The following is a 27432-nucleotide window of genomic DNA, read 5'->3' as shown; positions in this document are numbered from 1 at the left end:
CCGGCACCTCTGGGCCCGGCAGGTCACGGCCCCAGCACCTCTGGGCCCAGCAGGTCAGAGCCCGGCGCCCCTGGGCCCGGCAGGTCACGGCCCCGGCACCTCTGGGCCCGGCAGGTCACGGCCCCAGCACCTCTGGGCCCGGCAGGTCAGAGCCCGGCGCCCCTGGGCCCGGCAGGTCACGGCCCCGGCGCCTCTGGGCCCGGCAGGTCAGAGCGCCGGCACCTCTGGGCCCGGCAGGTCAGAGCCCCGGCACCCCTGGGCCCGGCAGGTCACGGCCCCGGCACCTCTGGGCCCGGCAGGTCAGAACCACGGCAGCTCTGGGCTCGGCAGATCAGAGTCCGGCGCCTCTGGGCCCGGCAGGTCAGAGCCCCGGCGCCTCTGGGCCCGGCAGGTCAGAGCCCCGGCGCCTCTGGGCCCGGCAGATCATGGCCACGGCACCTCTGGGCTCGGCAGGTCACGGCCACGGCACCTCTGGGCTCGGCAGGTCACGGCCCCGGCAGCTTTGGGCTCGCTGCGTCAGGTATGAATGTAAAAAAATTGCTTGTGCCCCGGCACCTCTTTCATTACAGATTAAGCATCGGCCCACATCTGGTGCCAGAGGCAGTTGGGTCCTACCAGCCCCGCAGTGTGGGGCTGGGACCCCCAGGGTAACGGAGGGACAGACTGGACAGGAGCAGGGAATGAATCTGGGTCACCCAGCATGGGGGGAGCAGGGGCTCTGGGTCTCTTCTAGGACGGGGGCAGAGAGGGGAGATTAGAAAGTTTGGAAGATCCATCCATCTATCCATCTCCATATATCCTCTCCATCCACCCATCCACATATACCCCCCCATCCATCCATCCATCCATCCATCCATCCATCCATCCATCCATCCACATATACCCCCTCTATCTATCCATCCATCCATCCATCCATCCACATATACCCCCCATGTATCCATCCATCCATCCACATATACCCCCCCATCCATCCATCCATCCATCCATCCATCCACATATACCCCCCATCTATCCATCCATCCATCCATCCACATATACCCCCCCATCCATCCATCCATCCATCCATCCACATATACCCCCCATCTATCCATCCATCCATCCATCCACATATACCCCCCCATCCATCCATCCATCCATCCACATATACCCCCCATCTATCCATCCATCCATCCATCCACATATACCCCCCCATCTATCCATCCATCCATCCATCCATCCATCCATCCACATATACCCCTCTGTCTATCCATCCATCCATCTCCATATATCCCGTCCATCCATCCCCATATACCCCCTTTGTCTGTCTATCTGTCCATCCATCTCTGTATATCCCCCTCCATCCATCTACCCATCTATCCATCCATCCCCATATACCCTCTCCAACTATCTATCTATCAAGACAGCCAGCCCCATACACTCCCTCCATCTATCTACCAATCCATCTATGCATCTATCCCCTTATGTCCCCTCTATATATCTACCCATCCATCCCCTTTTCCCCCTCCATCTACCTACCTATCCATCCATCCCCATATACTCCCTCCATCTACCAGCCTACCCATCCATCCTCCTACACCCCATCTATCTTTCTGTCTGTCTAGCCATCCATCCCTATAAGTGTCCTTTCTCTCTTTCTCTCTTCCCATAACCCCCCAACTCTCTGTCCCTTCCAAACACAACCCTTTGGGAAGAAAGTGGGGTCTAATGGGTTAGAGCAGGTTGGGAGCCAGGACTCCTGGGTTCTGTGCCAGCTCTGGAAGGGGAGTGGGGTCTAGTGGTCAGAGCAGGGGGGTGGGAGCCAGGACACCTGGGTTCTGTGCCGGCTATGGGAAGGGAGTAGGGTCTAGTGGTCAGAGCGGAGGCGGTACGGGGGAGAACCCACGGGCGGGGGCAGCAGTCGTGGGCCGAGCAGCCATGAAGCTGTTTAAGTGGCTCCATATTTGGGCAGCTGAGTCTTTTTTTAGCCCAGTGCTGTGACGCTGGTGCCCTGGGTTTTCCTCAGCTAGCGAGGGGGGGGCCGTGCTGCTAAATACGCTACGTGCCTCTCGGGGGCCGGGAGCGAACGGGAGCCGTAGCACTAATTATGATCAAGGATTACTCCGCAGGAGCAACCCAGTGCTTTGGGGGCCTGTCAGCGTCGCTCCCCCGGCACTGAGATGCAGCTGCCCCTGGGGTGGGGTGTGGCAGCTGTTTAACGGCCATGGGTGGGGGGACACCCCTGCTTACACAGCTTGACCCTATGCCCCTGCTAGAGAACCCAGGAGTCCTGGCTCCCGGCTCCCCCTGCTCTAACCCACTAGACCCCACTCCCCTCCCAGAGTTGGGGAGAGAACCCAGGAGTCCTGGCTCCCAGCCCCTGCCCCCGTTCTAACCCACTAGACCCCACTCCCCTCCCAGAGCTGGGGAGAGAACCCAGGCGTCCTGGCTCCCAGCCCCGCCTGCTATAACCCACTAGACCCCACTCCTCCCCAGAGTCAGGGATAGAACCCAGGAGTCCTGACTCCCAGCCCCCCTGCTCTGACCCATTAGACCCCACTCCCCTCCCAGAGCTGAGGAGAGAACCCAGGAGTCCTGGCTCCCAGCCCCCCCCCCACACACACACACACACTCTAACCCACTAGACCCCACTCCCCACTCAGAGCTCTGGATTTCCATCACTTTCCCTACAATATGAACATCCCCCCACAGTGCTCCTTACGTCATCCATCTCCCCCCCTGCTCCCATCCCGAACCCTGCCTAGACTTTCCCCTGGTTGCGGGGCTTGAATCCCTTGGCTCCCCGCAGGGCCCCCCTCTTCCCTGCCTGTCCATGCTGCAGGCTGCCCGTGATGGAGATCCCTGCATGATGCTGCAGCAGAAAGCCGGCCGGAGAAAAGAGCTGCAGGGGAAGGGACCTGGCGACTGACAGGCTGTGCAGACAGACACCGAGAGGGCAGGAAACTGGCACAGAGAGACACACATCTACAAACACCCACAGAGACACACCAGCCCAAAGACCACACCCGCCCAGCAGGGCACCCAGCGGCACCGAACAACACACACGCGCCCACACAGCCGCCAGGCTCGAGGTGCGCAGTCAAAGGTTGAGAGATGCCTTGACACAAACACACGCTGGGATACGTCAGTGGTGTGTGGCTCTGGTCCACTCACAGCCCCAAAACCGCAGGTGTGCACGAAAGCACACAACCAGGCAAACACACCGGCCTGCAGACCCACACCCACACACACCCCCAGCCACAAAACCCCAGGCACAAATACACACACACACAGCCTGTGTGTCGTATGGCCGGGCAGGCTGGTGAAAGGGTGTGGACGGCTTGTCTCTGGGGAGGGGTCAGGAGGAGAGATGGGGCGCAGGAGGGCCAGAGAACAAGGAGTGGGGAGCAGTCTAGCTACGTTTTGGGGGGACCCCTCCTCCCTGTATGACAACAGAGGCTATAGGGAGGACACCTGAATCTTGAACGCCCCACTCCCCGCAGCACAGCGCCCCCTAGTGCCGCACTGGGGCAATGCGGCCAGCCCTGACTGCCAGGGGAGAGCGCCCCCTACTGAGCCCCCACCGGGCTCCCTGCAGCACAGCGCCCCCTAGTGCCGCACTGGGGCAATGCGGCCAGCCCTGACTGCCAGGGGAGAGCGCCCCCTACTGAGCCCCCGCCGGGCTCCCTGCAGCACAGCGCCCCCTAGTGCCGCACTGGGGCAATGCGGCCAGCCCTGACTGCCAGGGGAGAGCGCCCCCTACTGAGCCCCCGCCGGGCTCCCTGCAGCACAGCGCCCCCTAGTGACGCACTGGGGCAATGCGGCCAGCCCTGACTGCCAGGGGAGAGCGCCCCCTACTGAGCCCCCGCCGGGCTCCCTGCAGCACAGCGCCCCCTAGTGACGCACTGGGGCAATGCGGCCAGCCCTGACTGCCAGGGGAGAGCGCCCCCTACTGAGCCCCCGCCGGGCTCCCTGCAGCACAGCGCCCCCTAGTGCCGCACTGGGGCAATGCGGCCAGCCCTGACTGCCAGGGGAGAGCGCCCCCTACTGAGCCCCCGCCGGGCTCCCTGCAGCACAGCGCCCCCTAGTGCCGCACTGGGGCAATGCGGCCAGCCCTGACTGCCAGGGGAGAGCGCCCCCTACTGAGCCCCCGCCGGGCTCCCTGCAGCACAGCGCCCCCTAGTGCCGCACTGGGGCAATGCGGCCAGCCCTGACTGCCAGGGGAGAGCGCCCCCTACTGAGCCCCCGCCGGGCTCCCTGCAGCACAGCGCCCCCTAGTGCCGCACTGGGGCAATGCGGCCAGCCCTGACTGCCAGGGGAGAGCGCCCCCTACTGAGCCCCCGCCGGGCTCCCTGCAGCACAGCGCCCCCTAGTGCCGCACTGGGGCAATGCGGCCAGCCCTGACTGCCAGGGGAGAGCGCCCCCTACTGAGCCCCCGCCGGGCTCCCTGCAGCACAGCGCCCCCTAGTGCCGCACTGGGGCAATGCGGCCAGCCCTGACTGCCAGGGGAGAGCGCCCCCTACTGAGCCCCCGCCGGGCTCCCTGCAGCACAGCGCCCCCTAGTGACGCACTGGGGCGATGCGGCCAGCCCTGACTGCCAGGGGAGAGCGCCCCCTATTGAGCCCCCGCCGGGCTCCCTGCAGCACAGCGCCCCCTAGTGCTGCACTGGGGCGTTGGGTCAGCGCTGATGCCACTCCGGAGGCGGGTTATTTTGGGGATGACGGGTTCCTGGAAGGACAATGGGAAGGTGAGAGCCCCCCAAGAGGAGGATGGGCTGCCCTCCGCCCCCTTTCCCCCCCAGCCACCGAAGCGTGTGCGTTATGTCACCGCTCCAACACACCAAGCAGTGACCTTGAAGCGAAGGAGACGCATGAGAGATGCGAGCCAGAATGCCCTCCAGGAGAGGCACACAGACACAGCCTCGGCCACAGCCCCTCCCCAACCCATCTTCACCCCTCCATGTCTCAATCCCAGACCCCTCCCCTCCTGGAGCACCTTTGGGACACCCCATCTCTCTCCAGCTTCGGGGGATGGGTCTTTCTCCCCCCCCCAGCTCTGGGATGGGACCCCCTGGCCCATGCCGATACACTCCCTGCAGTCCTGGGGCTCTGTGCAGGGAGCATAGCCCACCCAGGGGGGATGTTGCCACACCGGCAGTCCAGACCATGTCGCCTGGGGTTAGATCAAGTTTGGAAAGCGTCTTATGTAAGTGGAGTATAGTCGTGGCATAGACAGGGCTGCAAGTAGGGCTGTGGAATGGAGGAGCATGAGATAGATAGATAGATAGATAGATAGATAGATAGATAGATAGATAGATAGATAGATAGATAGATAGATAGATGGGTGTATGGGCATAGATAGATAGATAGATAGATAGATAGATAGATAGATAGATAGATAGATAGATAGATAGATAGATAGATAGATGGGGTGTAGTGGGAAGAGATGGGGGTGTATAGGGATGGATAAATAAAGATAGAGTTGGAAGAATTTGACTTTTTAAAATTAATTTTTATGTTTATTTTTAAGCATTTTTTTCCAATTTTTGTCAATTTAAATTTTCATTGGTGCACAAAATTATGGGGTTCATGCAATTTTTTGTGTTTGTATTGATTTCAATTTTCAGAGTTGTGTGAAATTCCCTGGGGGCATGAGGCCATAATTATTTAATGGCAGGAAATGCTGAGATTCAAAAAGCGTTGTAACCATTACAACACCAATTGTCCACATCACATGTCAACGCATAAGCGTACACTTAAATCAAACTCTCCTCTCAGGCAAAATCTTCCTTACTTTGCCCAGTTGTCAGTTTCAGTTGTTATGGATGGAAATATTTTGTTTCATTGCTCTGTGTGTGTGTACCGTGAAATCGATGTTTAACAATAAAAATTAAATCCCTCAAAGCCTAGATCAGTGGTTCTCAGCCTTTCCAGATGACTGTACCCCTTTCAGGAGTCTGATTTGTCTTGCATACCCCCCCAGTTGCACCTCACTTAAAAACTACTTGCTTACAAAATCAGACATAAAAATACAAATCATGTCACAGCGCATTACTACTGACGAATTGCTGACTTTCTCCTTTTTACCATATAATTATGAAGTCAATCAACTGGAATATAAATATTGTACTCGCATTTCAGTATGTAGTATACAGAGCAGTATAAACCAATCAGTGTATGAAATTTTAGTTTGGACTGACTTGGCTGGTGCTTTTCATGTAGCCTGCTGTAAAACTAGGCAAATATCTAACTGAGGTGATGTCCTCTCTGGAAGATCTGTGTGTACCCCCAGGAGTACACATACCCCAGGTTGAGAACCACTGGCCGAGGTAAAGGAGTCTGTAGCTAGCTGAGCTAAGTATCAGAGGGGTAGCCGTGTTAGTCTGTATCCACAAAAACAACGAGGAGTCACCTTAAAGACGAACAGATTTATTTGGAGTGGGTTTTTTACCCACGAAAGCTTAGGCCCCAATAAATCTGTTCATCTTTAAGGTGCCACCGGACACCTCGTGGTTTTTTTAGCTGAGATAGATCATAGTTGCAGAGAGATCTGTATCTCAGTAGAGACAGAGAGAGAACTAGATACATAAGTACAAAACTGGTTGGAAAACCATTCCTAGAGAGGCATTATCAGTGGTTCACACTCATGCTGGAAGGGCGTAATGAGTGGGGTTCCGCAGGGACCAGTTCTGGATCCAGTTCCATAAGTGCGGGAACTAGGGGTGCGGGGGGTGCTGCAGCACTCCCAGGTTCCTGACTGCCAGCCCCGTGCCTGGGGTCCCAGCTGCCGCCCCACGCACCCCGGGTTTCGGCTGCCGTCCCCACACGCCCGGGGTCCCAGCCTCCGCTCTCGGGGGTGGAGGAGTGGGTAGGGATAAGGAGGCTGGTTTTTAGCACCCCCACTCTTAAAAATATTCCAGCGCCACTGTCCGGTTCTGTTCAATATCTTCATCAATGATCTAGATAATGACATAGAGAGGACACTTATAAAGTTTGCGGACCATACCAAGCTGGGAGGTTGCAAGCGCTTTGGAGGATAGGATTAAAATTCAAAATGCTCTGGACGAACTGGAGAAATGGTCTGAAGCCAACAGGATGGAATTCAATAAGAACAAATGCAAAGGACTCCACTTAGGAAGGAACAATCAGTTGCACACACACAGAATGGGAAATGATGGCCTAGGAAGGAGGACTGCGGACAGGGATCTGGGGGTCAGAGTGGATCACAAGCTAAGTGTGAGTCAACAGTGTCACGCTGTTGCAAAAAAAAGCAAACATCCTTCTGGGCTGTATCAGCAGGAGTGTTGGCAGCAAGACACGAGGAGTAATTCTTCCGCTCTAATTAGGCCTCAAGTGGAGTATCAGGTCCAGTTCTGGGCGCCACATTTCAGGAAGGATGTGGACAAATTGGAGAGAGTCCGGCGAAGAGTGGCAAAAACGATTCAAGGTCTAGAACCCATGAGCTGTGAGGGAAGATTGAAAGAACTGGGTTTGTTTAGTCTGGAGAAGAGAAGATGGAGAGGGGACATGAGAACAGTTTTCTAGTATGTAAAAGGTTGTTACACAGAGGAGGGAGAAATATTGTTCTTAACCTCTGAGGCTAGGACGAGAAGCAATGGGCTTAATTGCAGCAAGGGCGGTTTAGGCTGGACATCAGGAAAAACTTCCTACCTGTCAGGGTGGTTAAGCCCTGGAAGAAATTGCCCAGGGCGGTTGTGGAGTCTCCATCATTGGAGATTTTTAAGAGCAGTTGTACCTGTCAGGGATGGCCTAGGTAATCCTTAGCCCTGCCATGAGTGCAGGGGACTGGACTAGATGACCTCTTGAGGTCCCTTCCTGTCCTACGATTCTATAGATAGATCTCCCTATCCTCCAAAACAAATATCTGTCTGTCCATCTCCATACAGACACCTCTCTATCTGTGGGATGTAATGGGTTAGAATAGATGGGGCTAGGAGTCAGGATGCCTGGGTTCTATCCCTGGCTTGGTAGGGGAGTGGGTCTAGTGGGTTAGAGCAGGAAGGGAGGGATGGGGGTCAGGGTTGCTGGGTTCTAGTCTTAGCACTGCATGACCTTGTTCCACCCCCTTTGGCACTCTGTGCCTCAGTTTCCCCAGCTGTTGCAGTAGATCTGTTCCTTCTTTAGGCCAGGCTGACTTTAGTGTTTGGTGGGGAAGGATGGATGGGGAACCCCAGTGAAATTATTTAGGGGGACCCCTCCTCTTAATCTCTTGCCTCCCACATCCCGCTTCCCGCCTCCTCTGCCAAAACCAGACACAGCATCGCCCATTGTTAACTGTGGGGTGGATGCAAGACCCCAGAGCCACCCCTGTCTTTAGTGGGGAGCACTGGGTCCTATTCCCTGAAGGCTTTTGGCCTAAAGAGGGTCAAAGCCAGAGTCTCAATTTTTCCCCTCTCCCAAGATTCAGCCTCTCTGTCCAGCCAGCAAACTACTCCAGGCCCAGGCTCTGTTGGCCTTTGCAGGCCTTGCAGGCCACCGTGGGCAATGTGGTGTATAGGACAGCACCCCAAAGTAGGTTTGCCAACTTTGGTTGGATGAATTCCTGGAGGTTTCCTCACATGACATTATCTTTAATGAAAGATTACTCATTAAATCCTGGATGCTCCAGGCCAATCCTGGAGGGTTGGCAACCCAAATGGGGATAGATAGATAGCTAATGGGTGTTTCAACAGCGTTGTGGGTGGGGGAGCTCATGGCTTGAATAGCATGAAGGAACTGCAGATTGGTGTCGAAGGGCATTTTATGTCCTAAATTGCAGGACAACTGCTGCGCTCCACCCCAGAAATGGCCGCATTTCAGGGCGGGTGAGCCATCCCTACGTGGTGTCGCTGTGTGGCTGTTCCCCAGCTGTCCCACCCTAGAGGTGGCTGCATCTCAGGGCTGGGTTGTGTGATACATGCCTGCCCACCCTGGAAATTGCTCGAAGGTGGCCGCTGGGATCCGTGTGCATCTGGGGGAGACAGCGCAGGGTCTAACATCTTCTCTTCTCTCCTCTCCAGGCCAAAGACAGCGACGATGAAGAAGAGGTGGTTCATGTGGACCGGGATCATTTTATGGACGAATTCTTCGAACAGGTGAGAGATGAAAGGCTGCTCTTCATATGAGTTGGTCCCGGTTTCACTGGGAGTCTCCCGGAATCGGGCTCTGTCTGCCGGAGGCTACTGAAGCCAAACCGGGAGATTTTAGGCACTAAAAGTTCGTCGGCGCAGCGGGGCTAAGGCAGGCTCCTTGCCTGCCCTGGCCCTGCGCCTCTCCTGGAAGTGTCCGACATGTCCCGTGGCCTCTGGAAGGGGAGAGGGACTCCGCGCACTGCCCCTGCCCCGACCGCCGACTCCACGGATCCCACTGGCCGGGAACTGCAGCCAATGGGAGCTGCGGGGGTGGTGCCTGCAGGCAGGGGCAGCTCGCGGAGTTCCCTGCCCCCCCTCCAGGGGCAGGGCGCGGAGTCCCCTGCCATGAGCCCCCTCCTGGAGCCTGCACCCCACAGCCCCTCCTGCACCCCAAACCCCTGCCCCAGCCCAGAGCCCCCTCCAGCACCCAAACTCCCTCCCAGAGTTTGCACCCCAACTCCCTGCCCCAGGCTCAGTCCAGAGCCCCCTCCCACACTCCAAACCCTTCGGCCCCAACCCAGAGCCCGCACCCCCTCCCACACCCCAGTCCCCTGCCCCAGCCTCGTGAAAGTGAGTGAGAGTGGGGGAGAGCGAGCGACAGAGGGAGAGGGAATGGAGGGAGCGGGACGGGGCCTCGGAGAAGGGGCAGGGCAGGGATGGGGCCTTGGGGAAGGGGGAGGCGGGGGTGGGGGGCGGAGCAAGGGTGTTTGGGTTTGTGTGACTAGGCAGTTGGCAACCCCAGTCCTACTCCTCACCCAGCTGCCATACCCCAGACCTGGCTGCATCTTAGCCCCTTAGCTCGCGACATGGGGTTTCTGTGTAACCTGAAATAACTCCTGCCAAGGCAGGTGGTTCTGAATTAGCGTGCAGCTGGCCTCATTAATATTCAGACAGGGTGATTAACAGGCAAAGGAGCTCACTAATGATGCAGTTTGTCCTTCGCACGCAGGTGGTGATGTCGTAAATTATACACCTGGCCTAGTTAATTCTGCAGCCATGGCGGGTAGGGTGCGGGGGGCAGGAGGAAGTTCATTTCCAATGCCACAGCATGGAGCTAGGGGGCGATGTGGGACAAGACCCAGGGCCTTAGCCCAGCACCCCCTAGTGCTGCGCTGGGGCATTGGGGCCAGCATGGAATGCCAGGGGAGAGCGCCCCCTACCAAGCCCCCCGTCCCGCTCCCTGCAGCACAGAGCCCCATCCTGGTATGCCTGGAGACTGCGGTTCCCTCCGTGCATGTATCTGTCCGTCTGTCCACCCCCAGGTGGAGGAAATCCGCGGCTGCATAGAGAAGCTGTCGGAGGACGTGGAACAGGTGAAGAAGCAGCACAGCGCCATCCTGGCTGCTCCCAACCCAGACGAGAGTGAGTTGGGGTGCCCCAGGCTGCGGGGGGGTGGGTCTCTGAGCCCCATCGCCTCCCTGCTCTGCTGGGGGGAGAAGAGGACGGAACCTAGAGGAGTCCATCCACCCCTTCCTTCCTCCTTCCTTCATCTATCAACCCTTTCACCCCTTTACCGACCTACCAACCTACCCGCATACACCCCCCTCTGTCTATCCAACCCTCTCCTTTCATTCATCCCTGTCCGCCCATACATCCCTCCCCCTTCCTCCTGCCATCCGTCTCTCTGTGCCTTCATCCCTCCCCACCTCCAGCTATCCATCCATCCCTCTCGCCTCCTCGTCCACCCATCCGTCTGTCTGTCCACCAGCCCTCTAGCCAGCCCTCCATCTGCCTACCCAACTGTCCGTCCCGCCCTCCATCTCTTCGTCACTCTGTCCCTCCATCCCTGCCTCCATCCTGTGAATGCACCTACCTATCCGTAGCCACGCTTCTCTCCATTCACCCTTTCTTCACCCCACTGTTCCAGGCCCCGCCCCCCGTGTGGAAGGGGGGCAGGGAGGGGACGCCCCGGGGGGGGGCGTGCCTGCCATGGGGATCCCAGGGGGCCAGGAAGATGGCCTCAGCCCCAGTGTGGGAGGCGGGCATGGTGGAGACTCTTCCATCTCATGCCCCTCTCCTCCCCTCGTGCAGAGACCAAGCAGGAGCTGGAGGACCTCACGGCCGACATCAAGAAGACGGCCAACAAGGTGCGCTCCAAGTTGAAAGGTACGAGCCCGCGTGGCCATATTGGCTGGTCCTGCACCCCCTCCCCTCCAGGGCATGTCACTCCGCCCTGAGAAATAGTCCCCTTCTTCCATGCCAAGGGGTCCGCGGCTCTCACGCTGCTCCTCATGTCTCTCCGCAGCCATCGAGCAGAGCATTGAGCAGGAGGAGGGGCTGAACCGGTCCTCGGCTGACCTGCGGATCCGTAAAACACAGGTATCCCTCCGCCCCCCCGACACAGGTATCCCTCCGCCCCCCCGACACAGGTATCCCTCCGCCCTCTGCCCCCCGACACAGGTATCCCTCCGCCCCCCCCGACACAGGTATCCCTCCGCCCTCTGCCCCCCGACACAGGTATCCCTCCGCCCCCCGACACAGGTATCCCTCCGCCCCCCCGACACAGGTATCCCTCCGCCCTCTGCCCCCCGACACAGGTATCCCTCCGCCCCCCCCGACACAGGTATCCCTCCGCCCTCTGCCCCCCGACACAGGTATCCCTCCGCCCCCCGACACAGGTATCCCTCCGCCCTCTGCCCCCCGACACAGGTATCCCTCCGCCCCCCCGACACAGGTATCCCTCCGCCCTCCCGCCCCTGACACAGGTATCCCTCCGCCCCCCGACACAGGTATCCCTCCGCCCTCTGCCCCCCGACACAGGTATCCCTCCGCCCCCCCGACGCAGGTATCCCTCCGCCCTCCCACTCCCGACACAGGTATCCCTCCGCCCTCCCGCCCCCGACACAGGTATCCGTCCCTCCTCGGCGCCCCCAATTACAAGTATCCCTCTGCCCTCACTCCCCCAAACACAGGTATCCCTATCCCCTCCGCCTTCCTCTCCCCAGACACAGGTATCCCTCCGCCCTCACCCTCCACAACATAGGTATCCCTCCACCATCACCCCCTACCCCAACCCAGGTATCCCTCCGCCATCACCCCCCCAACACAGGTATCCCTCCACCCTCACCCGCCACAACATAGGTATCCCTCCACCATCACCCCCTCCCCCAACACAGGTATCCCTCTGCCATCACCCCCGCCCAACACAGGTATCCCTCCGCCATCACCCGCCACAACATAGGTATCCCTCCACCATCACCCCCCCCAAAACAGGTATCCCTCGCCTTCCCCAAACACAGGTATCCCTTCGCCCTCACCCTCCACAACACATGTATCCCTCCGCCATCACCCCCCAACACAGGTATCCCTCCTCCATCACCCCCCAACACAGGTATCCCTCCGCCATCACCCCCACCCAACACAGGTATCCCTCCGCCATCACCCCCCAACACAGGTATCCCTCCGCCATCACCCCCCCCAAAACAGGTATCCCTCGCCTTCCCCAAACACAGGTATCCCTTCGCCCTCACCCTCCACAACACATGTATCCCTCCGCCATCACCCCCCAACACAGGTATCCCTCCGCCATCACCCCCCAACACAGGTATCCCTCCGCCATCACCCCCACCCAACACAGGTATCCCTCCGCCATCACCCCCCAACACAGGTATCCCTCCATCTTCCCGCCCCCAACACAGGTATCCCTCCGCCATCACCCCCCCAACACAGGTATCCCTCCGCCATCACCCCCACCCAACACAGGTATCCCTCCGCCATCACCCCCACCCAACACAGGTATCCCTCCGCCATCACCCCCCAACACAGGTATCCCTCCATCTTCCCGCCCCCAACACAGGTATCCCTCCGCCATCACCCCCACCCAACACAGGTATCCCTCCGCCATCACCCCCCAACACAGGTATCCCTCCATCTTCCCGCCCCCAATATCCCTCCCTCCTGAAGCCCCAGCCTCAGCATCATCAACTTCTGGAGCCATCCTCTCTCTTCCATCCCTTCCTTCCCCACCTCTCCAGCTCTCTCCCATCACAGCTCCCCGCAACCCTCCCTCCACTAAGCCGAGGGCGGATCACTCACAAGCTCACTCAGCACCACAACCCTCCGCCACCGAAGGGAACCAAAAAGAAATCGTCCCGCTCTGCGTCGCTCACAGTGTCTCCCTTCCCCGCCCCCCTCCCCCCAGCACTCCACCCTGTCCCGTAAGTTCGTGGAGGTGATGACGGAGTACAACGCCACCCAGTCCAAATACCGGGACCGCTGCAAGGATCGGATCCAGAGGCAGCTGGAGATAAGTATGTTTGGATTCGGGGGGGAGGCCGTTGCAGGGTGGGAAGCTGTGGTTGTGAGTGTGTGTAAGAGAGAGTGCGGCACTTCCCCTTGCCGGTGGGAATCAGGGCCCGAGGGGGGGGGTGTGTGTGTGCACCCTCAAAGTGCTGAGTGACCCCCGCACCCCAGTGCGGAGCTAGGGGGCGCTGTGCTGCTGGGAGCGGGGGCTCAGCAGGGGGCGCTCTCCCCGGGCAGCCAGGGCCGGCCCCCACACCCCAGTGCGGCGCTAGGGGGCGCTGTGCTGCTGGGAGCGGGGGATCAGCAGGGGGCGCTCTCCCCGGGCAGCCAGGGCCGGCCCCCACACCCCAGTGCGGAGCTAGGGGGCGCTGTGCTGCTGGGAGCGGGGGATCAGCAGGGGGCGCTCTCCCCGGGCAGCCAGGGCCGGCCCCCACACCCCAGTGCGGAGCTAGGGGGCGCTGTGCTGCTGGGAGCGGGGGATCAGCAGGGGGCGCTCTCCCCGGGCAGCCAGGGCCGGCCCCCACGCCCCAGTGCGGCACTAGGGGGCGCTGTGCTGCTGGGAGCAGGGGCTCAGTGGGGGGGGGATTTTGCTTCCATCAGCCCTGGAGCAATGGGCCAAGGCCACTGACCTTCTATCCCCTTCACAGCTGGCAGGACAACCACCAACGAAGAGCTCGAAGACATGCTGGAGAGCGGCAAACTGGCTATTTTCACTGATGATGTGAGTGTCAGGACTGGGATGTCACCCGAAACAGGGCTACCCGTGTTCCAGACTTGGATTGGAGACCAAGTCAGTAGCCCAGTGCAGCACTAGCGGGTGCTCCCCCCCCCCCCCGGCAGTCAATGCTGAACCCAGTGCCCCAGCGCTGTGTTTTGGGGGCGCTGTGCCACTGGGGACAGTTGCATTTCAGCACAGGGCGAGCAATCCCCATGTAGCGTAGCAGTGTGCGCTGTTACCCTGCTGCCCCACCCCAGAGGTGGCTGCATTTCAGCAATGGGTGAGCACTAGAAGGCCCTGGGGGATGGTGGGACGCTCGTTTCTATAATCCAGACTCCCTTCTGCTTCCACAGATCAAAATGGACTCACAGATGACGAAACAGGCTCTGAATGAGATCGAGACCCGACACAATGAGATCATCAAACTGGAAACCAGTATCCGCGAGCTGCATGACATGTTTGTGGACATGGCTATGTTGGTGGAGAGTCAGGTTAGAACCTGCCATGTTCTGGGTCTAGAGTGGGCTTCAGCCTAGAATCCGCAGCCTTCTCGATGGTGGGGCCCAGGAGCTGTGGTTAAGAACCTGCAGAGTTCTCGACCTTGGAGCCCAGGAACTATTTTCAACAGCCTACAGCCTTCTGCATCGTAGAAACTATGCACTGTGATCTAGAACCCCAAGAGTTCTAGATTGTGGAACCCATAAACGATGGTCTAGAATAGTGGTTCCCAACTTTTTCTCTGCTGTGGCACAACTTGAGCTCCAGGGGCTCTTCCCCTCCCCTCCCCCCAGCTGGCATCTGTAGGAGGGAAGGGGAGGGGCAGAGGAGCCAACCCGTTGCTCACACAGGAGGGGAAGAGGGGAAGAGAGGGATATTGAGCTCTGATTGGTTGCTCCACCCCTGGAGGAGGCAGGTCAGTGAGGCAGATGACCAATCAGAACGCAGCTTTCCCCCTTTTGTAGTTTTTCAGAAAATTCCTTGGCACCCCTGTTCAGGCCTGACAGCACACCGTAGGGAAAACACTGGTCTAGAACCTGCAGGCCCTGGGGGATGGTGGCATGCTCGTTTCTATAATCCAGACTCCCTCTGCAGGGAGACTGCAGGGTTCTGAACCTTTGGCCCATATTATCCACAGCCTTCTGCATCATAAAACCATATATTGTAGGCTAGAACCTACGGAGTTCTAGATTGTGGAACCCATGAGCTGTGGTCTACAACATACAGGGTTCTAGACCTTGGACCCATGAGCTATTGTCTAAAGTCAGGGTCCTAGAACCCATGTACTCTAGAACCTGAAGAGTTCTGGATTGTGGAACCCATTAGCTGTGTTCCAGGGTTCTGAACCTTGGGGCCCATAAACTATTATCTACAGTCTTCTGCATCTTAGAACCCATGCGTTTTTCCTAGATCCAAGAGAGTTCTGGATCAATGAACCCATGTGATATGGTCTGGAATGTATAGGGTTCTATACTGTGGAACCCAGGAGATTATTACCTCAAGAGCATTCTGCATCTTAGCACTCAAGAGTTATAGTTTAGAACCTGCCGCTATCTGGACCATGGAACCCAGAAATAAATCTCCAACCAGCAGAATTCTAGATCATGGAGCCCATGAGCTATGCTCTAGAATGTACAGGGTTCTGTACCTTGAACCCATGAGATTATTGTCCAGTCGACATCTGCATCCCAACAGCCTTCTGCACCTAAATGCAACAGTCTGTGTTCTGAATTATGGAATCCATGCATTATGGACCGTTCTGGCATGATAAATCCGAGAATGAACTATTATCTAGAATCCACAGCCTTCTGCACCTTAGAACTTAGATGTTGCACTAGAAAACCCAGAAAGTTCTATATCATGGAACCCATGAAACATAGCCCATAATTTACAGGGGACTGTAACCTAGAACCCCTGAGATTATTACCTCAACCTGACAGCTTCATGAATCTAAGCCTCCATGATCCAGAACCTGCAATGGCAGTCTAGAACTGATAACGTTCTGGATTTCAGAGCCCATGGTTGGCTTCAGCATTTCAGGATTAGCCAAGTTCTCAGTCCTTTGAGCCACTAAAACCTCAGAGGTCTTTTGCATTACAGAACAGTGAGAGTTCTGGATCGTGAAAGACATGAGCAATGGTCGAGAACATAATGCATTCTGGAACGCAGGACACTTGACAGCCAGATGGGTTCCCCAGTCTAGAACCCAGAGAGATCTGGATGGTGACGCTTCTGAAGATACTTACAGCTGCATGTGTTCTGCCATCTAGAACCCATAGCATTCCAACACTCTGGGGCCAGGAAAAGTGCTAGAGAGAGTCTCCAGATGGTGGATGCGCTATCTTACACCCTACCGTAAGGTGACAGTCCACTCTAGAACTCTTCTAGAACATCAGTGGATCGAGGGTGCACGTTCTTGGTTCCAGAATGTACAGCGTTACAAGTTCTGAAACAGACTCACCAATCTTTCAAAGGTTCTGGCACCCGGGAAGCACTAAATGGGGCTGCTTTGTAGAGTCCAGCAGGGGCTGCAAAGGTGTCCCATGGTGTGCGTTTTTAAGCTCACAACAAGATTTCCAATTCAGCCGTTGGCTTCTCTCCAAAGGGCTGCCAGTCAAGGCCCCATTGTGATGTTGTGACGGGGAACTCTTCTCCCACGAGAATCTGGACTGAGGCTCATGAAACTCATTGCACACAAGACTCAGAAAAGCTTTCAGATAAAATTCACTGCTGACTTACAGCACCTTCCTAGAGGGGAAAGGCCCAGTGTCCCATTCTCTGCCCCCTTGAGCAAGCCAATCCCATTTTGGAGCCAATGCCCCCTGCAGGGCAAAGAGCCCGGGTCCCATTCCCTGAGATGGCCAGTCTTTCTGTGCTGGTTTACCCCTCACCTGGGCTCTCTGTTTCAGGGGGAGATGATTGACCGCATTGAATATAACGTGGAGCACTCTGTTGACTACGTGGAAAGAGCTGTGTCCGACACCAAGAAAGCTGTAAAATACCAGAGCAAGGCTCGGAGGGTGAGTGCGGGGATGGGGCTGGGGAGGGGTGGACCCAACCTGCTCTGCAATGAACCCCCTTCAGCTGGGGAGAGAGGCTGAGACCCCACAGAAACCCATACACATATCTTGTCCGTCACCACCCAAGGCAGGTCATCCCCGAGAGCCTCCTCCCACAGCAGAGAGGGAGACGCCCCACCGGAGCCCCTCTAGTCAGTCTCCTCCCTTCTCCTGTCTCCCTCTCTCCATCACTCCATCCCCAAGACCTCTCCACACCACACACTTTGTTAATTTTGTGTTTGGCAGTCTCTGTCTATCCACTTCCTTCTGTCTTGGCCCCCACTTCCCCCAGCTGTCGAAACACTGCTATCCCATCCCTGGCCTCCCCCACACCCACAGCTCTGCCGGTGCCCCTCACTCCCGACCCACAGCCCTCTCCTGTCCCAGCCCCTTGGCAGGGCAATGAGGGATCTCTGTCAGACTTCCACCTGGCAATGTGAATAAACAGATGTGATGAGTCCAAGAGCGGGAGAGGAATGACGCTCCGGGTGAACATGAGGCTCAGGGACACCCTTTGTTTCCATCAGGAGATGGAGAGATCTAAGGAACTGAGGACCCCTGGGTTCTAGTCCTGGTTCTAAGAGGGGAGTGGAGTCTAACAGGATGGAGCCAGGGGAAATAGGAGCCCAGACTCCTGGGTTCTATTCCTTATTCTATAGATGGATGGTGATTTAATAAATCACCTTTTTGTGCAATGGAAATAAATAAGAACAGCTGGTGTCACTCGGCCGTCGCTCCATTGGGTTCAATGGGGCCAGATCCCCAGCTGGGGTCACTCGGCCGTCGCTCCATTGGGGTCAATAGGGCCAGATCCCCAGCTGGGGTCACTCGGCCGTCACTCCATTGGGGTCAACAGGATCGGATCCCCAGCTGGTGGGAATCCATGTAGCTCCTGTGATTTCCGCCAGCTGAAGATTTCACTCACCTGCTCGTTGTCTTGCTGATGCCCAGTCCAGCCATGAAAGTATTAAAATAGCCATTAACATCTCTCCTTCCTTCTCTCTCTCTCTCTCGCTCGCTTCCTGGATCCCTGGGGTAATGTAGAAGAAAATTATGATTATAATTTGTTGCGTGGTCCTTGGTGTAGTTCTTGCTTCCTCAATTGGGGGGACTCTGGGGTTGTAAATTAAAGCAAAAAAATATATAATAATAATAATAATATAATAATAATTTAAAGAAAAATTGTACATGCAATGGATATAACAGCACATGTTCCAGCTACCTATACATACATTCCTTGGGGGTCAGCAAATCTAAGTTTCTTGTTCTCTGCCATCTTTCCATCCATCTCTCCATCCCCCAGAGGCCTGGGTTCTCCCCAGATCTTCTGACATCCTTGACCACTGGTAGGAGGGCGTCGATTTGTCTCATAACCAACCTTTGGGTTCACAGTGACCCAAAGCTCCGGTTCCTCTTCACATCAGGGCTTAGCCTGGAGGGACGGTGTGGTGATCTGTCCTTTGTTAACGCTATCTTGTTTTGGGTTCTGCTGGGGATGGTGTGGCCAATAGTAGAGGGGGAAAATACCAGTAAAATACATGGGAAACTAGTATAACAGGATATTATACTGTCAATACTAGACTGTTAAGGAATGCCAGAGTGGTTACCAATCAGTTGCTATGAAAAAAAATACCAGTTTATTCTAGGAAATACGACAGTACCTGACTCTTACACTGTCAATATTAGCCCACTGAGGAAAAGAGGGGTCGTTACCCATCAGTCATTTGGAAAAAATACCAGAGAAGTATATGAAACATTAGAGCAGCAAACTATTACAATATCAGTACTAAAATATTAAGGAATATCAGAATGATTACCAGTCAGTCACTGGCTGGGGTGGGGGGGGGGATGACAGACTGTTACATAAAATACTAGAGTAACAGGAAACAGTGTTCATACTAGAGCATTGAGGAATTCAAGAGCATCCAGTTATACCTGAGGATGAATGAAGCACGATCCCAAAATACTAATAGTAACATACTAGTCCTGCATTAACATATTAACATATAGAGGAATGCTACAGCAGACTCCAGTGCTACAGTATCAATGCTACGGTATCAAAACCGCTAGAGTACAAATACTGTCATTCCAAAGAATGCTGCCATACCTCAGAATACTTCAATATAGATTCATAGATATCCAGGTCAGAAGGGACCACTACGATCATCCAGTCCGACCCCCTGCACAACGCAGGCCACAGAACCTCACCCACCACTCCTACAAAAAAACCCCTCAGATATCAGTGTTACTGCATCCAGGTGTACGAGAGCAATGCTGCTAAAGTGCCCAAGAACCCAAACTGCTTCTACTGCAGTACCCAGGAATAGCGGAGTATTTATGCTACGCGAGCAAGAATGCAGTAGTCATGAAGACTGGAGTAGCAATACAACAGTATGTAAGAGTGTTCAAACTGTCCAGATGAAGTCATCCCTCATCAGAAGATATGAGAATACTACAAAATACTCCAGTTTCTAAAGATACTCCAGTATGCTTGACTTGGGGAAGCACGTGGCTATTCCAGCTCACGCCTATTTCCAATTACACATGCCAGGAATGGTTGCCACTATGTCAGGTGTTATTGAAAAAGAAATGAGCATTACTACAGAAATGCTACAAAATCAAATAATACTCCAGTATTCTAGATGGGGAGATCCTAACGTTCAGCCCCTCCTTTGCATGAGAGCAGCTATGAACAAAAAATATTATTAAGTTATTAATGATCAGGAAATGTATTACACTATGCCAGAGTAACAATCCTGGGGCATTGTAAAATAGAATAATGTACACTGACAAGGCAAATGACACAGTACTTGAGGGTAATAAAACAGTAATACATGATCGCAAATACAACAGCCTTAGGAAGGATATTACTGTGGTGTCCTCGTGCAATGTTGGCTCCTATAACCTAAGCCCTCACAAAATACTGGAGTATAAGTACCAAACAGTACACCCTTATAAAACACTAGAATAATATTCTAAAGTAATAACAGGTCCCAAATACTAAACTCTTGTAAAATTCTAGAGTAATAATGGCACCCCAAAATGCTAACGCCATATAAGATACTAGAAAAATAAGGGCTCCCAAATACTACAACCTTATTATAATTCTGCAGCACTATAGAGTAATAATGGCTACCCAAATATTACACTCTTATAATACATTCAGGTAATATATAAATACTGGACATACAGGTTTCTGGGGAGGAAGATCCCACCGTATTTTAGACTAATAGTGGTGCCCAAATACTACACCTTTATAAAATTGCTTGGATACTATACGTAATGACTGGTAATTATTAGTAATAAATGCTAAATTGTATGTCTATGGAAAAATATCACGGTATTCTAGAGTAATGGGCTACACATTTATTTAAAAATACCAGAGTTATATAGAGTAATATGGAATATGTAACATTATGCCTAAGAAAAGAAAAAATACAGTATTCTGGAGTGAGAGTAAGTGGCCAAGTAAATACGTCCTTGATAAATATATTAAAGGAATATGGAGTAAAAATGGATATCCAAATAGCATCTCTTTGAGAAAAATACTACGGTAGTCTTCAGTAACAATGGCTTGCCAAGATTTACACCACTGTAAACATCTCAAATATTATACCCTCATTTTAAAAGAATCATAGAATAGGGCAATGGGGGTCCGGGCCCTGTGGGGGACCATGAGCAGGTTTCAGGGGGGCCGCCAAGCAGACTTGCTGGGGCCCAGGGCAGAAAGCCGAATTCCCACTGCATGGGGCTGAAGCAGAAGCCTGAGCAACTTAGCTTCAGAGCGCCCCTTGTGGCATGGGGCCCTGGGCAACTGCCCTGCTTGCTACCCCCTAATGCCGGTCCTGGCTTTTATATGCAGAAAACCAGTTATTGTGGAACAGATGAGACATGGAGTTTTTATAGCATGTTTGTGGGGCCTCAGAAAGAAAAAGGTTGACAACCCCTGGAATAGAATATAGTAACAATGAAACCCAAATACTACATTCATATAAAAATATTGCACCAGGGTATATTAGTAATAGCTCTGCGGGTAATACAATTATAGTACAGAATAATAAGGGCTGTTCAAATATGCCCCTGAAACAATATTGCAGAAACCTAAAGTAATATTGGATAGCCAAGCAATACAGAGCTAAAAAATACTACAGTATTCCAGAATAATGGTAGCTCTCCTAATACAACATTCTTATAAAAATGCTAAATCGCTATAAATTAATAATGGATGCCTAAATACTTTACCTTTCTATGCTATATTCGGAAAAATTACGACAGTATACTACGGTAATACTGACCCTCCAAATATTACACCCGTATAAAAGATACTGCGGTACTCTAGAATGTTACTGTTTTCCAAAGAATGCTCCCTTAAGGAAAATACCGAGGCAATATAGAGTCACAGTGAATGCTGAAATATTGTTTCTCTGGAGAAAATAATACAATATTATAAAGCAATCATGGCTCCCCAAATACTATACCTTTTATAAAAATGCTAGAGTAATAACAGATGTCCAAATACTGCACAGTTCTAGAAATGTAAAACTAATCTCGAGTAATGCTGGCTATATTTGATTGCTGCAGTAATCTAAAGCAATACTGGTCCCCAAATACTATAGCTCTGCAAAATACTGTGGTAGTCTTGAGTAATAATGATTATCCAAATATGGCACTCTTATAAAGACCCTGGAGTATATAATGTAATAGTGGCACTTAAATATAGCCTTGTAAAAAGTACGATAGTAATCTAGAGTAATAATGGTTCTCAAACGCACTCTTGTAAGAATACTAGAGTAATTTTGAGTCATAATGGCTCCCTGAAAAAAACACTTATAAAAATATTTCAATGATATAAAGTACTCATGACTCCAAAACACACTTTTGTAAGAATACTAGAATAATCTAGAGTAACCATGGCTTGCAAATACAGTTTGGAAACAATTCTCACTCTAGATTATGCGAGCATTTGTATACACTAAACTTCTATAAATAGTGATCTAATTAACAGTGGCTCCTGAATACACTTCTAGACTAATTTAGAGTAATAATATCTTCCAAACACACTTTGGAAACAAATATTACTCTAGATTATTCTTGTTTTCTTTAAAAAAATACTTCTCTAAGAATAGTAACCGAGAACAATAATGGCTCCCAAATACATGTTTATAATAATACTATAGTAAGTTAAAGTAATAGTGTCTCCCTATCAGACCCTCAGAAAATCATGGAGTAATGTGGAGTAATAACCGGTCCCAAATACACCCTTGTAAAACACTAAAGAAATTGGAGTATTTATGGCTCCCAAGTATGCCATGATAAAAATACTGGAATAATAATGTATCTCCAATGGCTAGTCCTCCCAAATTACACTGCAGCATTCTGGAGTAATAGCCCCAAACGCTGCCATGTCACTATGGTATTGGAGCTCATTACTCTAGTACAGTGGAGTATTCCTACAAGTATCTGGGGCAATTATTCTGGGATGCTGTAAGGAGAGTGGGTTTTTTTGTGGTGGGTAAGGTTATCCCAGAGCAATATCAGCCACACCTGGGTATTAACAGTCTTCAAGGCACCCTACGGCGGAAGTATCTTGTGGCCAAACGCTACTGAGAGCTTTGGCCTCAGGAGGGAATAGGCATAAAGGAAGGGACTAGATTGCTACAAACCACGTGGTGGGACTGTGGCTGGTCCCTCATCCCAGATGGAGGGGTGATCACCTGTCAGGCTATGAGGAGACACCCCATCAGGACCCATCTAGCCCGTACCCAACTGGGGCACAATCATCCCTGACCATCTGCTGCCCCGGAATCCTGCTTTCCAATGTCCCAGCAATGGGGCGACATAATTCTGTCCCTGTACCTCGTCCTTACCCACTAGGTCGTCTTCCTGACTACTGTGTCACACTGTTGCATTTTATAACATACGTGGGTGCACGCACACACACACACACACATATATATAGTGTGTGTGTGTGTATTTCTATTTCCATACATATGTGTGTGTATTCACACCCATGCTATACACAACACATTTCTGCATGCTGCATATTGTATACATTAACGTATGTGTATCTACCTATATGTATATGCGTAGGTGTGTATTTACTTATTTGTGATTTTGTGTGTGTGTGTGTGTGTGTCTGTGATTGTGTGTGTGTGTATATTTGTGATTGTGTGTGTGTGTATATACACTTACACATTATATATATATATATATATATATGTATGTATATATAATTCTAGTTATGCTATATAAAACTATATCCTGTGACTAGGTAGATAGATTGAGATACACACGGTGTATACCACATATCTGTGTTTGAGTCTCCAGCTCAGTGGCTATAGCCACAGCTGTCGGTGCAGCTGTAGCTAAATGCTGGTCACGGAGAGTCAATCTGCTGTATTTGAGGTGGGTCCCACCGGCCCGCTCTCTGACGGGGAGTGGGGGCCTCCTGTCTAGATCAGGGAGAAGAGTGAGGAACATTGTTGTGTGCCGAGCAGACATAAACACACCAAATATACTATACAAGCAGGGTGGGCCCGGACTGGGGCCAGGTCCCAGCTGGTGTCATTCAGCTTTGCTTCACTGAAGGCAAAGAAGGTGGTTCTTTTATACCAGCTGGGGATCTGGCCCAGTGGGTGTGAGAATATATTGGAGGCAATGTGTATGTGTATGTACCGGGATAGGTAGGTAGATAGATAGATATGCATATGTGTATATTTGTATCTTAAATATCCTACAGATGTGTGTGTGTGTATATATATATGTGTGTGTGTGTGTATATAAACAAATATTAAATATACTCTAGATGTCTGTATATGTGTATGTATTAGATATATTATAGATGTGTGTATATAAACACGAATATTAAATATGGTATATTGAATTAAACCTCTATAATATATTTAATATTTCTAGTGTGTGTGTGTATATAAAGATACACACATATACAGCATATTTACTGCTTATGCGTGTATGAGTATAGATAGACAGACACATCTATAGTATATTTCCTATATATCTGTATGCCTGAGTCAATATATTTATATTTAAGATAAATACACACATCTATCGGGTATTTAATATTTATGTGTATATTCATATATCTAAAGATACATAAAGACACATCTACGGCATATTTATTATGTGTGTGTAGATAGTATATTTCTTATGTATCTGTATGGGTGCAGATATATTGCTATATAAATATAAGTACACATATACAATACATGTACAATATGTATATTTACCATACATATATCTATATCACATATATATAATATATATCTCATATATAGATATATATACATAGATATATGTGTAAATATTTAGATTTATATACACACACATACATATGTATAGGAAATATACCATATGCGTCTATATCTATCTTTATATAAAAATATATGCATAATATCTTTACTATGTGTATAATATTTATATATATGTTGTATATAAATAAATACACACATACATATATAGTACATTTACTATAGATGTTTATCTACCTTTATGCACGCACACACATATATAAATATATAAAATATCCTCTGTGTGTATCTTTATGTATAAGTATATAGCTACATTCCCATATCATATAGCTGTACTATATATGTGTGTAACTATGTATACACACATATATCACAAATATACTATATACCTATGTATTCATACACACACAGTGTGTCAAAATATACTAGACACACACACACACTCACATACAGAGCCAGAATCCCAGCTGGTACAAACGATGATCGTTCCATGGATTTAGCACCACTAACCATTTCTATCAGCTGCGGCTTGGCCCCAGGATCTAGCCGTTATATGTAGTATGTGATCTGTGTGCGCGCTCACAATCCCTGTACCCACCTACACAATCTCCATTCCTCCGTGTCTGCATTCCCAGCCCACCTTCCAGAAAAAAAAAAAAAAAAGGAACAAACCAAACTTAGATTTTTTGATCTTTTTTAAACAAAACACAAAAGCGAACAAAAAAAAAAAGCCGTTAAAAAAAGACTAAAAAAACAAAACAAATGCGGGAGAAAAATTCCTACCGAGTTGTCGATGTCCCTCGACTTCCCTTTTTTGGGTATTGAGCTGTGTATTGTTTCAATGTGGGCTGTTTTCCTGTAATCTGTGGTGTGTTTGCTAAGAAACAAACAAACAAATAACATCTTCATTTTTTCTTACCTTCCTCCCTTTCCTGTTTCCACTTCCGTTCTCTTCCTCTGGCCCTCTTCGGTCTGTGTGGCACGAAAACATTTTTAAAAAGACAAATGAACTGGGAAAAAAAACAAAAAACACTCACATTTTCCCCCCTTTTGCTGCTTGGAAACATGTAAAAGAACAGCCAAAATAAATTAGTTTTCCAATCACCGCATGATCTGGGATCCTGTCTGGATTTATCGCTCCTCTATTTCCCCTACCCCCCACCCCCATTATTTGCTCCGCTTTGGATCGAGAGAGTTTTCCCCTCCCTCTCACTGAACCTGAGAGGAACCAATGTTTTGTTCCAGATGGGAGCTGTGAGATGGTTTTGGCCAGATAAATAGCAACACATCACACGCCTACACACACACAAAGTGAACTGAGGATGTACAATAGTGAGTGGTGGTGCAAATGCACCCGCCCACCCATAGAGTGAACCGATTCGGGGGGGGGGGGGGGGGGGCGTGCAAAACAAAAGTGCATTCTCGCACACACAAGGCCTGATTTCCTCCAGCAGGAGGCAGCATTTCACACGTACACACAGAGACACGTAGACCCACCCCTTCATGGCCAGTTTGATGCAAACCCCAACAAATAAAATCACCTCCCACGGCTGAGAAGGTGGGGAGCTGCTACCATTCCTCATAGACAGGGTATCTCCGGGGCAGATATAATTCCACCTACTGAGTGAAGAACATATCACCCCTCTTCTCTACCCCCCCAGCTCAGGCAGGCACCCTGGGAGCGCCCCAAAAACTAGCATCCTTCCCTCTGAGGGTGCAGGGTGGAGGATTCCACTCCACAAAGCCCCATAACCTTCCCCCGTAGGTCAGGTTTTCCAAACCTTTTCTCGTTTTTGTTGCTCTCCTCTGGACTGTCTGCAATTTGTCCACGTCTGGCCTAAAGTCACAGGACTCCAGCTGAGGCCTGAGCAGAGCGGGACAATCACCCTCTGTGTCTTACCTACGACACGCCAGTTCATACACCCCAGAATGACATTCGTCATTAGCCTTTTTTCAGAACTACATCACATGGCTGATTCAGCTCCAATTTGTGACCCACTGTCACCCCCAGAGCCCTGCCAGCCATCTGACCCCCTATCCACTTAGTCCCCATTTGGTAGCTGTGCGTTCAATTTTTTCCTTCCTAAGTGAAGTACGTTGAACGTGTCTGTATTGAACATCCTGGTGTTGGCTTCAGACCAATTCTCCAACCCGTCAAGGGCGTTTTGAGTTCGAATCCTGTCCTCCAAAGGGCTTGCCACCCCGCCCAGCTCGGGTCATCTGCAATTTGAATAGCGCACTCTCCTCTCCATTAGCCAAGTCATTCACGAAAATGTCAGATGGGCTAATACCGGACCCAGGACTGACCCCTGCAGGAGACGCCCACCTGACCCTGTCACCTCATCCATGTGAGGCACACCCATGATCGCCACCAGATCAATGTGCGGCCCTGGATTTAACAAAGCAGCCAGCGCGGGGTGACTGTGGTGGCCCTGTTAGGCCCTGATCATCAACGCAATGTAGGCTCCTAACTTCCTTGAAGTCCGTGGAAATGAGCTGAATGAAATACAGTCGAGGATCCGGATTTTATAAACGCACAACAGGCTTTGCTTTTGTGCCTGCAGGTACCGATTCAGCCAAGCAGCTGGTCAGAGCACGAACGGGATGGATTTGCTGGCATCACCTCTCCGGTCCTATGCGCCCAAATCCATCCCTGCTCACTGCGGCACATAAACCTGCCTTTGAGATGCCGACCTGCCGACTAGCGGGAAGAGTCGATGGGCTTTTGAGTGTCTTGTCCGATCCCTGCCCGGAGCCTAAAACCCTGTGGCTAGCTCACGTGTCTTCCAGCAAGGCGGCCAATCGAGAGCTGACGTTTCGGGCCAATCCACCGCTTCCTTTCGGAGCGTCTCTGCCTTTGGATCAGACTCAATGTGCCCTTGGCTGCTTCGTGGAAATCTGGGCCGCCCGTCGATCCCGTTGGGGTTCATGGGACGGCTTGCTTAGGCGAAGGACGTAACGAGAACAATAAGTGGCTTCAGATTTAAGCACGCGCATAAAGTTAAAGGCGTTCACGGCCCCCGTCAGTTTCAGCCGGCGCGT

At 51.9% G+C, this 27432-nt stretch overlaps 1 protein-coding gene and 1 long non-coding RNA gene across 4 annotated transcripts in view; one reads left to right on the top strand and one right to left on the bottom strand.

Moving 5' to 3' along the window:
- STX1B (syntaxin 1B) overlaps positions 1 to 27432 on the top strand; it is a 50907-nt gene that overhangs the window by 8414 nt on the left and 15061 nt on the right. Inside the window, exons 2-10 of one of the 3 annotated variants that reach the window (XM_073346547.2) lie at positions 8996 to 9070; positions 10369 to 10468; positions 11138 to 11212; positions 11352 to 11425; positions 13248 to 13356; positions 13996 to 14069; positions 14420 to 14557; positions 16973 to 17083; positions 18167 to 24307. In XM_073346547.2, coding sequence (XP_073202648.1) covers positions 9050 to 9070; positions 10369 to 10468; positions 11138 to 11212; positions 11352 to 11425; positions 13248 to 13356; positions 13996 to 14069; positions 14420 to 14557; positions 16973 to 17083; positions 18167 to 18247 — 783 coding nt within the window. In that variant the 5' untranslated portion in view covers positions 8996 to 9049 and the 3' untranslated portion in view covers positions 18248 to 24307. Of the gene's footprint in view, positions 1 to 8995; positions 9071 to 10368; positions 10469 to 11137; positions 11213 to 11351; positions 11426 to 13247; positions 13357 to 13995; positions 14070 to 14419; positions 14558 to 16972; positions 17084 to 18166; positions 24308 to 27432 lie in introns of those variants that run through there. The other 2 variants (XM_073346545.2, XM_073346546.2) reach the window with 2 other exon arrangements.
- On the bottom strand, positions 5466 to 25525 carry LOC140912323 (uncharacterized). The gene is made up of 3 exons (XR_012159271.2): positions 25310 to 25525; positions 18048 to 18152; positions 5466 to 6934 (listed from the first exon to the last, which is right to left on the bottom strand). It is a non-coding gene; the product is annotated as an uncharacterized LOC140912323 (long non-coding RNA).

The sequence above is a fragment of the Lepidochelys kempii genome, chromosome 6 (assembly GCF_965140285.1).
Source record: "Lepidochelys kempii isolate rLepKem1 chromosome 6, rLepKem1.hap1, whole genome shotgun sequence".
NCBI lineage: Eukaryota > Metazoa > Chordata > Testudines > Cheloniidae > Lepidochelys > Lepidochelys kempii.
The sequence above is the reverse complement of the archived record's forward strand: the minus strand, read 5'-3'. Positions and strand labels throughout refer to the sequence as shown.